The 14,270-nt window shown below is 39.2% G+C and overlaps 1 protein-coding gene across 2 annotated transcripts in view; it reads left to right on the forward strand.

Moving 5' to 3' along the window:
- The window catches only part of COLEC12 (collectin subfamily member 12), a 191,126-nt gene that overhangs the window by 58,376 nt on the left and 118,480 nt on the right, over positions 1-14,270 (forward strand). Inside the window, exon 1 of one of the 2 annotated variants that reach the window (XM_054244033.2) lies at positions 12,072-12,096. The exons of the other annotated variant lie outside the window; for it this stretch is intronic. Coding sequence (XP_054100008.1) covers positions 12,087-12,096 — 10 coding nt within the window. The 5' untranslated portion in view covers positions 12,072-12,086. Of the gene's footprint in view, positions 1-12,071; positions 12,097-14,270 lie in introns of those variants that run through there. 2 annotated transcript variants of the gene reach the window in all.

The raw sequence follows: 14,270 nt of genomic DNA on the forward strand, positions 1-14,270 counted from the left end.
CTTAGTAAAATCAGACCAGATAGAACCTGCAATTTAATTGTTTTACCTTTAATGTTTACTACATATTAGCAAAATAGCCAAGCCCTGGAAACTGTGTCTCTCTCTGCAATGTTGTCAAGTATATGTGGAGAGGTGAATTTCACAAAAGGAGAAACTGGAATTATCCTGTCCCACTTTTTACAGTGGCTCATAAAGAACAATATACTAGATTCTCAGCACCTGCAGGTTATGGATTGCTGTTTTTTCCTGGAGTGCCAGTATGGTGGATCTGTTTCACTTTGTCTGGCATAGGAGTCAAATTCTTTTGCAAAGCCAGACTGGGTGGCCTCTGCTCAGCACGCCAGGCAAGAGCTGTAGGTGAATTTCCAGAAGTTGCAGGCTGCTCCCCTTTCCCTCTACCTCTTTGAGAAACAGAAGAGGCTCGTGCTGCCACCGGGGAAGTCGAAGGGATGTCCGATTGCCTCTGATGAATTTACATCCTGCTCAGGAAGCAAGATCTCTTCCCATGTAGGAAGATGCCCCTGACACAAGTATCTCTTAGATGGCACAATCATAGATGACCCCGAATTATGTATAGAAAAGGGAATTTACTGGAAGATCCTATTTTTATTGGTTAGCAAAGACTGTAAGCCAAGTAAAGCCTGAATGTATGTGTCATCTGCATAGTGTAAAGAGCCTTTCATAGGGAGAGATTTCCACATTTGACTATCTGACCTAGAGGCCATGTAATTCCCATGGTAGAGTCACTCCCTCTAAGCACAGGAGCCAGAGGAGCCCTTAAACAGTTGGCCTCGTGGACATGGAAAGATAAAAAGTATAAATGATCACGAGTAACTGTTCAGGTGGTACTGACCACTCAAGATAAACTGTTAAGAGTTGAACATAGAATCTTTTCAAAAGCCTATTTATGTATTTTTGTGCCTCAGGACCTTTAAATTCTAAAGATAAATGGATAGACTGATTCAGGATGATTTAGGGAGAAGGCAGATGGAAAATGGGAATGAAATACATGCCTTTTTGTTTGTTTTTAGGGGCGCTCAGTCATAAATAAGAAAGGCTGTAAAAATGCTGCATGGTTCATTAAGATCAACTGGACTTGTTTTAATAAGACAATAATTTACAATTAGTACACTATTTTATACAAATAGTGTGAAAACTTTGTAAGGTCCTCAACCTCCTGAACTTAAGTAATCTTCCCACCTCAACCTCCCAAGTAGCTGAGACCACAGGTGTGTGCTACTATGCCTGGCTACTTAAAAAAATTTCTTTTTTTTTTTTATTTACAGAGACATGGTCTTGCTATGTTATCCAGGCTGGTCTTGAACTCCTGGGCTCAAGTAATCCTCCCACTTTGGCCTCCCAAAGGGCTGGGATTACAGATGTGAGCCACTGCTTCTGGCCCAAAAATGGTTTTAATATTAAAAAGATAAGTATCATAACAATCTGACAGTTCCTCAAAATTGAATATAAAGTTTTCAAATGAAAGAGAACCCAGCAGTTCTATTCTTGGGGGTGGGGGTGTGTGCACATACATATACACATACATATATACACACATACACACACATATATATATACATCAAAGAGAAATTAAAACATATGTCCACATAAAAACTTGTACATGAATGTTCATAACAGCATTATTTATAACAGTGAAAAAGTGAATGCAACCCAAATGTCTACCAACTAGTGAATGATAAATAAAATGTAGTATATACATAGAGTGGAGTATTAGTCATAAAGAAGGCAGTACTGGCCAGGCACGGTGGCTCACATCTATAATCCCAGCACTTTGAGAGGTTGAAGTGGGTGGATCACAAGGTCAGGAGTTCAAGACCAGCCTGGCCAATATGGTGAAACCCCATCTCTACTAAAAATACACACACACAAAAAATTATCCGGGTGTGGTGGCAGATGCCTGTAATCCCAGCTACTTGGGAGGCTGAGTCAGGAGAATCGCTTGAACCTAGGAGGCAGAAGTTGCAGTGGGCTGAGACCGCACCATTGCACCCCAGCCTGGGCAACAGAGTGAGACTCTGTCTCAGAAAAAAAGGGCAGTATTGGTACCTGCTGCAACATGGGTGAACCTTAAAGCCATTATGCTGAGTGAAAGAAGCCAGGCACAAAAGGCCACATATTACGATTCTATTTATATGAAATGTTCAGATCAGGCAAATCTATAGGGACAAAAAGTAGATTAGGCTGGGGACAGTGGCTCACGCCTGTAATCCCTACTCTTTTGGAGGCTGAGGCAGGCAGATCACTTGAGCTTAGGAGTTTGAGACCAGCCTGGGCAACATGGAGAAACCCTGTCTCTACAAAAAATACAAAACTTAGCTGGTCGTGGTGGTGTGTGCCTATAATCTCAGCTACTCAGGAGGCTGAGGCAGAGGAATCACTTGAGCCTGGGAAGTGAAGGTTGCAGTGAGCCGAGATTGCACCACTACAATCCAGCCTAGGTGACAGGAGTAAAACCCAGCCTCAAAAAAAAAAAAAGTAGATTAGTGGTTTTCTGGGGGCTGGCAGAGGTATGGGATTTATTTCTGGTGTGATGAAAATATTCTGAGATTGATTACAGTGTTGGCTGCACAACTCTTTGAATATACTAAAAACCATTGAATTGTATACTTTAGATGGGCATATTGTATGGTGTGTGGATTATATATCAATAAGATGTTGTGTTTAAAAACATAACAGATAGCCATCATGTCTGCCCCATCAGAATTTCATAATTTGGCATAATCGGGGCTCAAACAAATGAGGTCTTGTGTTGCAAATGTAGGCAACATCTGCAAATTACTGGGAGCAAGGTTGAGAAATGGTAGCTGTAACCTAGGAGAGATGGATAATGACTTTTCCAGGATGCCCTGAAATTTATGCTAAATGGAATCTGCTGGTGCGTACTCTGTGCCACATTGAAAGAACAAGTGCATGTTATTGTACTCTCTGGCACACATTGCAGTCAGTTCTCCATATGAAAATTACTGCCCTGGTTAGATTTGATTACTTTGTTATATGTTCACCCCAGAGTGCCAAACATCCCAGTAATGGGATTCTGGGTCAAATGGAAGTTCTATTTCTAGGTCCTTGAGGAATCTCCACACTGTCTTCTACAATGGTTGAACTAATTTACACTCCCACCAACAGTGTAAAAGTGTTTCTGTTTCTCCACATCCTCTCCAGCATCTGTTGTCTACAGATTTTTTAATAATCGCCATTCTAACTGGCATGAGATGGTATCTCAATGTGGTTTTGATTTGCATTTCTCTAATGACCAGTGATGATGAGCATTTTTTCATATGTTTGTTGGCTTCATATATGTCTTCTTTTGAAAAGTGTCTGTTCATGTCATTCGCCCACTTTTGAATGGGTTTGTTTTTCTTGTAAATCTGTTTTATTTCTTTGTTGATTCCGGATATTACCCCTTTGTCAGACGGGTAGATTGCAAAAAATTTTTCCCATTCTGTTGGTTGCTGGTTCACTCTAATGATTGTTTCTTTTGCTATACAGAAGTTCTGGAGTTTAATTAGATCCCATTTGTCTATTTTGGCTTTTGTTGCCAATGCTTTTGGTGTTTTAGTCATGAAGCCCTTACCTATGCCTATGTCCTGAATGGGTTTGTCTAGGTTTTCTTCTAGGGTTTTTATGGTGTTAGGTCTTATGTTTAATCCATCTGGAGTTAATTTTAGTGTCAGGTGTCAGGAAGGGGTCCAGTTTCTGTTTTCTTCAAGCGGCTAGCCAGTTATCCCAACACCATTTATTAAACAGGAAATCCTTTCCCCATTGCTTGTTTTTGTCAGGTTTGTCAAAGATCAGTTGGTTGTAGATGTATGGCTTTGTCTCCGAGGCCTCTGTTCTGTTCTATTGGTCTGTATCTCTGTTTTGGTACCAGTATCATGCTGTTTTGATGACTGTAGCCTTGTAGTATAGTTTGAAGTCAGGTAGTGCAATGCCTCCAGCTTTGTTTTTTTTGCTTAGGATTGTCTTGTTTATGCCAGATCTCTTTTGGTTCCATATGAAGTTTAAGGTGGTTCTTTCCAGTTCTGTGAAGAGGGTCATAGGTAGCTTGATGGGGATAGCATTGAATGTATAAATTACTTTGGGCAGTATGGCCATTTTCACAATATTGGTTCTTTCTAACCATGAGCATGTAATGTTTTTCCATCTGTTTGTGTCTTCTCTTATTTCCTCGAGCAGTGGTTTGTAGTTCTCCCTGAAGAGGTCCTTTACAGCCTTTGTTAGTTGTATTCCTAGGTATTTTATTCTCTTTGTAGCAATTGTGAATGGGAGTTGGCTCTTGATTTGGCTCACTTTTAGTCTGTTTTTGGTGTATAGGAATGCTTGTGATTTCTGCACATCGATTTTGTATCCTGAGACTTTGCTGAAGTTTCTTATCAGTTTCAGGAGATTTTGGGCTGAGACAATGGGGTCTTCTGAATATACAATCATGTTGTCTGAAAATAGAGACAATTTGAGTTCCTCCTTTCCTAATTGAATACCCTTTATTTCTTTTTCTTGCCTGATTGCTCTGGCTAGAACTTCCAATACTATATTGAATAAGAGTGGTGAGAGAGGGCATCCTTGTCTACTGCCAGATTTCAAAGGGAATGCTTCCAGTTTTTGCCCATTCAGTATGATATTGGCTGTGGGTTTGTCATAAATTGCTTTTATATTTTGAGATATGTTCCATCAATACCTAGTTTATTGAGAGTTTTTAGCATAAAGCGCTGTTGAATTTTGTCTAAGGCCTTCTTTGTGTCCATTGAGATAATCATGTGGTTTTTGTCTTTGGTTCTGTTTATGTGGTAGATTACATTTATAGGCTTGTGCATATTGAACAAGCCTTGCATCCCCGGGATGAAGCTTACTCGATTGAGATGGATAAGCTTTTTGATGTTCTGTTGCAATCAGTTTGCCAGTATTTTATTGAAGATTTTTGCATCTATGTTCATCATGGATATCGGCCTGAAGTTTTCTTTTTTTGTTGAGTCTCTGCTGGGTTTTGGTATCAGGCTGATGTTGGTCTCATAAAATGATTTGGGAAGAATTCCCTCTTTTCGTATTATTTGGAATCGTTTCAGAAGGAGTGGTACCAGCTCCTCTTTGTACATCTGGTAGAATTTGGCTGTGAATCTATTGGGACCTGGGCTTTTTTTGGTTGGTAGGCTATTAATTGCTGCCTCAACTTCAGCCCTTCTTATTGGTCTGTTCAGGGTCTCAGCTTCTTCCTGGTTTAGGCTTCGGAGGGTGCAAGTGTCCAGGAATTTACCCATTTATTCTAGGTTTACTGGTTTATGTGCATAGAGTTATTTGTAGTAATCTCTGATGTTAGTTTGCATTTCTGTGGAATCGGTGGTGATATCCTCTTTATCATTTTTTATTGCATCTATTTGATTCTTCTCTCTTTTATTAATCTGGCTAGTGATCTGTCTATTTTGCTGATCTTTTCAAAAAAAAAAAGCTCCTGGATTTATTGATTTTTTTTTTTGAAGGGTTTTTTGTGTCTCTGTCTCCTTCAGTTCTGCTCTGATCTTAGTTATTTCTTGTCTTCTGTTAGCTTTTGAGTTTTTTTGATCTTGCTCCTCTAGCTCTTTCAGTTTTGATGATAGGGTGTCAATTTCAGATCTTTTCTGCTTCTCATGTTAGCATTTATTGCTTTAAATTTCCCTTTAGACACTGCTTTAAATGTGTCCCAGAGATTCTGGTAGGTTGTGTCTTCGTTCTTGTTGGTTTTATTTCTACCTTCATTTCATTGTTTATCCAGTCAACATTCAAGAGCCAGTTGTTCAGCTTCCATGAAGTTATGCGATTCTGAGTTTCTGAATCCTAAGTTCTAATTTGATTGCACTTTGGTCTGAGAGACTATTATGATTTCCATTCTTTTGCATTTGCTGAGGAGTTATTTGCTTCCAATTATGTGGTCAATTTTAAAGTAGGTGTGATGTGGTGCTGAGAAGAATGTATATTCTGTGGATTTGGGGTGGAGAGTTCTGAAGATGTCTATTAGGTGTGCTTGGTCCAGATCTGAGTTCAAGTCCTGAATATCCTTGTTAATTTTCTGTCTCACTGATCTGTCTAATATTGACAGCATAATGTTAAAGACTCCCACTATTATTGTGTAGGAGTCTAAGTCTCTTTTTAAGTTATTAAGAACTTGCTTTATATATCTGGGTGCTCCTGTATTGGGTGCATATATATTTAGGATCTCTAGTTCTTGTTGCATTGATTCTTTTACCATTATGTAATGCCCTTCTTTGTCTCTTTTTATCTTTGTTGGTTTAAAGTCTGCTTTATCAGAGACTAGGACTGCAACTCCTGCTTTTTTTTCTCTCCATTTGCTTGGTAAATCTTCCACCATCCCTTTGTTTTGAGCCTATGTGTGTCCTTGCACGTGATATTTGTTTCCTGAATACAGCACACCGATGGGTTTTGAATTTTCATTCAATTTGCCAGTCTGTGTCTTTTGATTGCGGCATTTAGCCCATTTGCATTTAAGGTTAATATTGTTATTTTCAAAGAACACTGAATGCTTAAGCCCACTGTGTTCCTTGAAGATAGTTTCCAAAGACGGTCCTTGTAAAAGTGTCTGCTGAGCACATAACCTGCAGAATATAGTTTTCTGTGGAGACATACAGTCTGCATAGCACTTTAAAATGAAGTCCTGCTGTAGGGAGCCTATTTATATCTCAGTCTAACACGACGTTTCCCAAAATCATCTGTTATTATGAGTAGTTGAACCTTTCCAAAACTCAGGCATCCTAGAGGTTATGATGGGGCTGACAAAATCTGTTTATGTAACTCAAATGTTGGAAGAATCCAATGCATTAACATATGTGAAAATGCTTTTATGTATAACTCTATACAAATGTAAGGTATTAGTACTATTTCCTAATTACAGTTGGTCCTCTGAATCAGTGGATGAGGAACCCATGGATACAGATGACTGATATGGGACTTGCACATCTGTGGTTGCCACAATCATTAACACATTCAACCCTTCACATAGGGGTGTGTGTGTGTGTGTGTGTGTGTTGAGAACGTTTAAGACCTACTTCTTTAACAAATTTCAAATATATACTGTAGTATTAACTATAGTCGCCATGCTTTACATTATTAGATCCTCCGAATTTATTCATCTTATCACTGAAAGTTTGTACCCTTTGACCAGTATCTCCCCATTCCCCACCCCATCCCACAACCACTGTTCTACTCTCTGTTTCTGTATTTTTTAAAAAAGATTACACATATGGTGATATCATACAATATTTGTCTGTTCTCTCTAGCTTATTTCACTTAGCATAATGCCCTCCATTTTCATCCATGTTGTCACAAATAACAGGATTTTCTTCTTTCTTATGACCGAATAATATTCCCATGTGTGTGTGTGCACATGTGCATGCATACACACAACATTTCATTTATCCATGAATCTGCCAATGGACATTTAGATTGTTTCTTTATCTTGGCTATTGTTAATAATGCTGCAATGAACATGGGAGTGCAGATACCTCTTTAAGATACTGATTTCGTTTCCTTTGGATATATACCCAGAAGTGAAATTGCTGGATCACATGGTAGTTCTATTTGTACTTTTTTTGCAGATGCTTCATATTGTTTTCCATAATGGCTGCATCAAATTGCTTTTCCTCCAATAATGTGTAAGGTTTTTCTTCACATCCTTGGCAACATTTATTGTCTCCTGTTGTTTTTAAAACAGCCATTCTAGCATGTGTGTGGTGACATTTCATCGCGGTTTTGCTTCCAAATAGATGAATTTTATGGTATGTAAAGTATATTTCAATAAAGGTTATTTTAAAAATACATTGGAAAAGTACAAAAAAGATCCCTGCTCCTGGACACCACAAGGTTTAGAAAATTTGGATTGTTGTGTGTATTAGCTAGGGTATAATTGTGTGTGTTCCAGGCTTCTCTGTCTTGCTGGCCTAGACGCCTCTTTCCATTCATTTGTTTATTAGGTTTATTTATTCATTCATATGACAAGTACTGAGCACCAAAGATTGTATACCATTTTTGTTGGTACAGACATGTGGACAGAGACCCTGAATAAAACAAAGACTATTTTTAGGGATTCACAGTTTTGAGAAGAGGCAGACCTGGAAACAAATTACTATAAAACAGTGAGGAATATACCATTGTGAAAGTTTGGACAAGGAACAATGAGATGAACTTGACTCATCTACCTGGGAAGATCTTGCCTCATCTTCTACCTTTAGAAGAAGGCAGAGAGAGAAGTTCGAGTGAGATCTTGAAAGTTTCCCAGGTGGATGAGGCATGTTAAGGGCAGCCACTTCCTCCAAAATCATTATTTCTGCTTTCTTTATTTATTATTCCTTCCTTTTAGTAGCACCTTTAACTCCTCACCGTCATGGCCTCATCTCCTAACTTTAGCTCTGATATTCTTCCTTCTGTGTCTTTTGAGTATTTGTAAATGTAAGGTAATTAAGAGTTTCCAAAATGAGGATTTTTTTTTTTTTTGAGACAAGGTCTTATTCTGTCACCCAGGCTGGAGTTCAGTGGTGCAGTCACTGCTCACTGCAGCCTTGACCTCAAGTGATCCTCCCTTCTCAGTTTCCCAAGTAGCTGGGACTACAGGCATATGCCACCATGCCTGGCTAACTTTTTAATTATTTGTAGAGATGGGTCCCACAATGTTGTCCAGGCTGGTCTCAAACTCCTGGCCTCAAGCAATCTCCTGCCTTGGTCTCCCACAGTACTGGGATTACAGGTATGAACCGTAACGTTTAGTTGGAATGAGGACTTTTGATCTTCCATTGTATCTCTAATATGTCTTCTTTTTTTATTAAGTGCAGCTAAACTTGACTTATAAATCTTTAAAATATTGAAAGTAAAATGACAAATGCTTGCTTCAGATTTTAATATGTTTAAAATTGATAAATATTAATAGTTGGCAGAAATATAGAGTATATTAAATTTGGAATGAATTTTAGCTCCATGATATGGTTCTACTTTATATTTGTGGCTAAGCTATCAACTTCGAAGATAAGAGTTAGAAAAAATGAATTATTCTTCTCTCAAGCTGGGTTGTAATAGCATGAGGTTTATGCTGGCACTTTGACTTCACAACATCTGAAATCACTCATGTCTACTCTTTTATATCCAATAGTATCTCTATGACCAAATTAATTCCTTTTTTACATTTCATTCAAGAATATGGCTTTTACATTACAATCTAGCACATATGTCATCTTACTCCTTTTATAATTTTTTATAGGTTAAACTCAAAATATATTCAGGAGTTTAGAGATGAATTATAATTGACTGTATACATGTAACATATGTGTGTAGCCTATAAATTTCTAAAAAGTCAATTTCTTCAGAACTATGTGTGCTATGAGATGACAGGTCAAACCTTTAAATACTATTTTCCTGAGTCTATTTTATTAGTTGCCAGATAAATGTTAAGGATTTTTTTTACACAATTTGTAGCTCAGTTTGTTAAATGAATTAATAGATGTGAAAAAACTTCCAAGAAAAGTGTCTGGCACCTGGGAGAGGCTCACTTAATGCAACCTATTGTCATTAGTATTCCTTCTCCAACAACTTCTCTTTTACAAATATTGTCACATGAAGTATCACCATCTGGGTTGAGTCAAGCCACTTATCCAAATCAGAATAAAACTTTTTAGCCCTGGAGTCATTTCCTGTCCTTTCTAATTGTGCTTAGGAATATCCTAAAGAGACATAACTCAACCAGCCATCAGCACAGCAGATGACTGCAAGTTTGTTATTCTGTGTGTGCACATACCCACCAGCTCAACAAACACCGACATTAGAGTTGTGATAGAAAGGAGACTACGGAAACAGACTTGAAAAAAAATCCATTTTAAGTGGAGAGTCATGGGACAGGTCACAGTGGGCAGGGGAAAGAATGTTAGAGAAATGAAAATGCTGTGCAGGTGGTCACCCTGAAGCTAATTTAACTTGGGTCATCTGTGATCTCTTCCAGCTGTGAACATGTGTCTGGTGGCCCAGTGGACCAGATGTTCTTCCTTGGTCTGTATGTTGTGTAGCCCATAAAATTAAAACAGGATTGTAGTTTAATTCTAGGCCTTCACAGTCCTATCATCAATATTCAGTGGAGCTGTTTTCTGAAAATGTAGGGTCCTAGTAAGAGAGGCCTTAGTTTGGGCCAAGACAGTCTATTGTCTCCTGTAATTTTTCCCCAGTGCCTTCTGCTTCCATCTCTCCACTGCCTCCTTCACCCCAATCTCCAGTTTTATTCCCCCCAGAGAATTGCTTCTCACCTTAGAAGCTCCTAGCTCATGTAATTGTGTGGTTATTTCTAGTTATGAACTAGAAATTTCTGAAAAACACAAGTATTGTGCTACTCATCATTTTATGGCAAAATCAAGTAATTAATTGATTTTGTCATTCTGTGTGTGCACATACCCACCAGCTCAACAAACACCATGACTCTCCACTTAAAATGGATTTTTTTTCAAGTCTGTTTCCGTAGTCTCCTTTCTATCATAACTCTAATGTCGGTATTTGTTGAGCTGGTGGGTATGTGCACACACACAATGACAAAATCAATTAATTAATTGATTTTTTATTGAGCATGTGTTAAGTATTTCAGTATTAGTAATTCTACCAGCCATGTGAGGGATACAAAGAAAATATAAACATGGACCTTAGCCTCACGAAACTTGGCAGCTGGTCATACAGGAAAGGAGAACTCACAGAAGATCATCAGAGAGCAATACCCAACCCTTCCATCACTGCCAGAAGAAAGCCATTCTCCCCCTTGTGATGTCTCCTTCTGCTTGTGACTTTTGGTTCAGGTGACTCCCAGATAGATTAGAAATAAGGCCTGCAAATCCTAATCGTTTTCCTTTTTTTTGAGATGGAGTCTCACTGTTGTCACCTGGACTGGAGTGCAATGGCAGAATCTCAGCTCACTGCAACCTCCACCTCCCAGGTTCCAGCAATTCTCAGCCTCCCGAGTAGCTGAGATTACAGGCACCCGCCACCACTCCCAGCTAATTTTTTTTTTTTTTTAGTAAAGATGGGGTTTCACCATGTTGGCCAGGCTGGTCAAACTCTGGAGCTCAACTGATCCACCTACCTTGGCCTTGCCTAGTGCTGGGATTACAGGCACGAGCCACCATGCCCAATCCTGTTTTTCCCTTTATTGCCTGCAAAATAAAAAGACTCCTTTCTCTAGCTAATTCCCTGGCAGAGCAGGGCTTATGTGAGCAGAATTTTCATCACTAACTAGAGCTCTTTCACTTGACCAAGAAGCAAGAAGCAAAGAGTTGACGGCTAACTGGAGGTTACTTGTTTCGTAGCAATAATGTGGCTGACACCCTATGCCCATTAGTCACAGATTCTGACTTAAATTCTCTCCGGAGACAACTTCCATACACATGGAAGATGAAAGGGGAAAGGTGAACAGTTATTAAGAATATCTGACTGCCAGAAATGTCGCATGAGTCTTTTGCAGTCCAAATTTCTGTTGTGTGTTATCAGAAACAAGAGTGTAAATTTCCAGGAAATTCTTCAGGCTGACCCGATGACATCATAGTCATTATCTTTCAACACTTTTGCATTTTGACAACAAATGAACTTCTTCAACTTATGTGTAGAAGGCTACTCAATATAATGTTAATATTAAGATTTGAGATATCCAAGATCTTAAAAAAGTAGGCAGAGTTCTAAATGCTTTGTCCACCTGGATATTCAGAAAAAGCAAACGTGTAAAATGAGACTTCAAATGTGTATCAGCCAGAGAGAGAGAGAGAGATTTGAATTTAACTTCTGATATGGTTTGGCTCTGTGTCCCCACCCAAATCTCACCTTGAATTATAATCCCTATAATCTCCATGTGTCAAGGGTGGGACCAGGTGGAGGTAACTGAATCACCAGGGGCAGTTTCCTCTATGCTGTTCTTGTGATAATGAGTGCATCTCACGAGATCTGATGGTTTTATAAGCATCTGGCATTTCCTCTGCTTGGACTCACTCTATCCTGCTGCCTGTGAAGAAGGTGCCTGCCTCTCTTTTGCCTTCTGACATGATTGTAAGTTTCCAGAGGCCTCCCCAGCAATGTGGAACTGTGAGTCAATTGAACCTCTTTCCTTTATAAATTACTCAGTCTTGGATGTTTCTTCATAGCAGCATGAAAATAGACCAATACAACTTCTTATCCTTCTTCTAACTGGAAGTTCAAGTCAGTTACATTTTAGTGAATATTAATAGTGTGCAAGAGAGTGTGCTGGGTGTCTGAATCTTTAAGACATTCAGAGTCCAACTAGGGAAGTATAAATTAAAATATTTAAAATATCAGAGTAGCTACTAAATAAACATCAGAAAGCTGCTAGTCAAAATCAGGAAAGTTGTTGTGTTAATAGGCAAGGCTGAGAGGATTCACATTCCAAGCTGAGCAAATGGTATGAGCATGGCCTTGAAGTGGGGCACTTCTGGGAATCACAAGTGATTTGGTTCAATTGAAGGATATGTGAATAACCAGGATAAGAAATGGAGCAGGAAACAGTGGTTTTGGCTAAATCAGGGGAGTACATTGGGAATAATGTTTTCATTAAAAGCCATTTGAAGGTTTCTGTAAGGAAAAAGGAGACACTGTGTTCAGCTGGGTAGAGTGGACTTCAAATATGTGCTTTGAGGAAGATGATCTTGATGGCAGTATGACCAGCGAAGTGATTGCAGAGAGGAGATATCTCAGGCAGGAATTTGAGTTTGACAATGCATTGCATCACTCCAGGCAGGAGTTAATGGCAACCTGAGCTGATGACGACAGTGACAGAGGACTGTCATAAGGAAGAGTGGCCGAGAGAGGTTTTGCAGGGGATGAATGGGCCAGATGTGGCTGCTTGTACAATATAGTAATGGAAACATGGCACCAAGCCAGATCTAGTTTATAGCTGATTATGGAAGCAAAATGTTAGCCCCAATGATAGAGAGTTGTCATGAAAATACTGTGTACTATGTTTATCTGTCTGGATTTTTGTCAGTCATTATTACTTTGTATTTTTGAAAATATCTGAAATTTTAAACATTGTGTATCTTCTTTTGTTTCTTGCATTTTCAAATGATGCTTTGAACCACTTTTCAATTGTTGGCATATGCACTTACTGTATTTTGTTTTAGGTATAAAGTATATATTCTAATAATTCTCCTTCCTTTTTCTCAGGCAATGAAAATGACAATGATTTGTGGATAATATTTTAGTAGTGTTACATTTTTAGTAATAAGAGCAATGACCTCATGTAACTGTGTAATGACTCACCTAGGGTATGAGAATTGAGTATGATTTTTATAATAGGCTTTACAGGGTATTTAGCTTTTCTCTTCTCTTCTCTTTTCTGTTTCTTAACTATATTGGAAGATTATCAGCTGCCGCAAGCAAGTCTCTTCTTAGCTTTTTTTTTTTGAGACAGAGTCTCACTTTGTCACCCAGGCTGGAGTGCAGTGGTGCATTCTTGGCTCACTGCATCCTCAACCTACTGGGCTCAAGTGATCCTCCTGCCTTAGCCCTCCAGGTAGCTGGGATTACAGGCACACACCACAACCTCAGGCTAATTTCTGTACTTTTTGTAGAGATAGGGTTTTGCCATGTTGCCCAGACTGGTCTCGAAGCTCAAGTGATCCACCCACCTTGACCTTCCAAAGTGCTGGGATTACAGGTGTGAGCCACAGTGCCAGGACTCTACTTAGCCTTTTAATAAGCAGGGAAGACTCTGGATTCAGCCCAGGCTTATGAAGCCTTTTTTGTCTTCTGAGAAAGACAACTCCTGGAGCTGATTGGCTTTTGAGCTGAGTTCAACTTGACTTCAGGGCCTCCTGAGGAATGCAGTGTCTTCTGAGAAACCAGTTGTCTACTTGCCACAGGAGTCTCAGAAAAGAAACTGGCATTAGTACTCAAATAGCCTTCAGACTAGCTGATGTTTCTTGGGACTTACCAGTTCTGCCTCAGATGAAGCCCCAGGCATCCTTGGTTTGGGTGTAGGAAACCAAAGAGCAGCCTTTCTAAAGTGCCAAGTTTCCAAACACAAGGAAGTAGATACTTTCCCCTAGGATGGAGCAAAATTGATGGCAAGTGTGCAACCATTTTAATGATATGACTTGATCCTTTCTTCCCTCATAGGAAAAAAATGTAACTGCAGACTGAAATAAGTGCTGCTTCTTATTTTCAGCCTCTGATTGGTGTGGTTCAGCCCGTTAAGTTGTTTGAAGGACTGACATGGGAAAACAGTCCACGAATGTAGAGAA

The sequence above is a fragment of the Callithrix jacchus genome, chromosome 13, assembly GCF_049354715.1.
Source record: "Callithrix jacchus isolate 240 chromosome 13, calJac240_pri, whole genome shotgun sequence".
Classification (NCBI taxonomy): domain Eukaryota; kingdom Metazoa; phylum Chordata; class Mammalia; order Primates; family Cebidae; genus Callithrix; species Callithrix jacchus.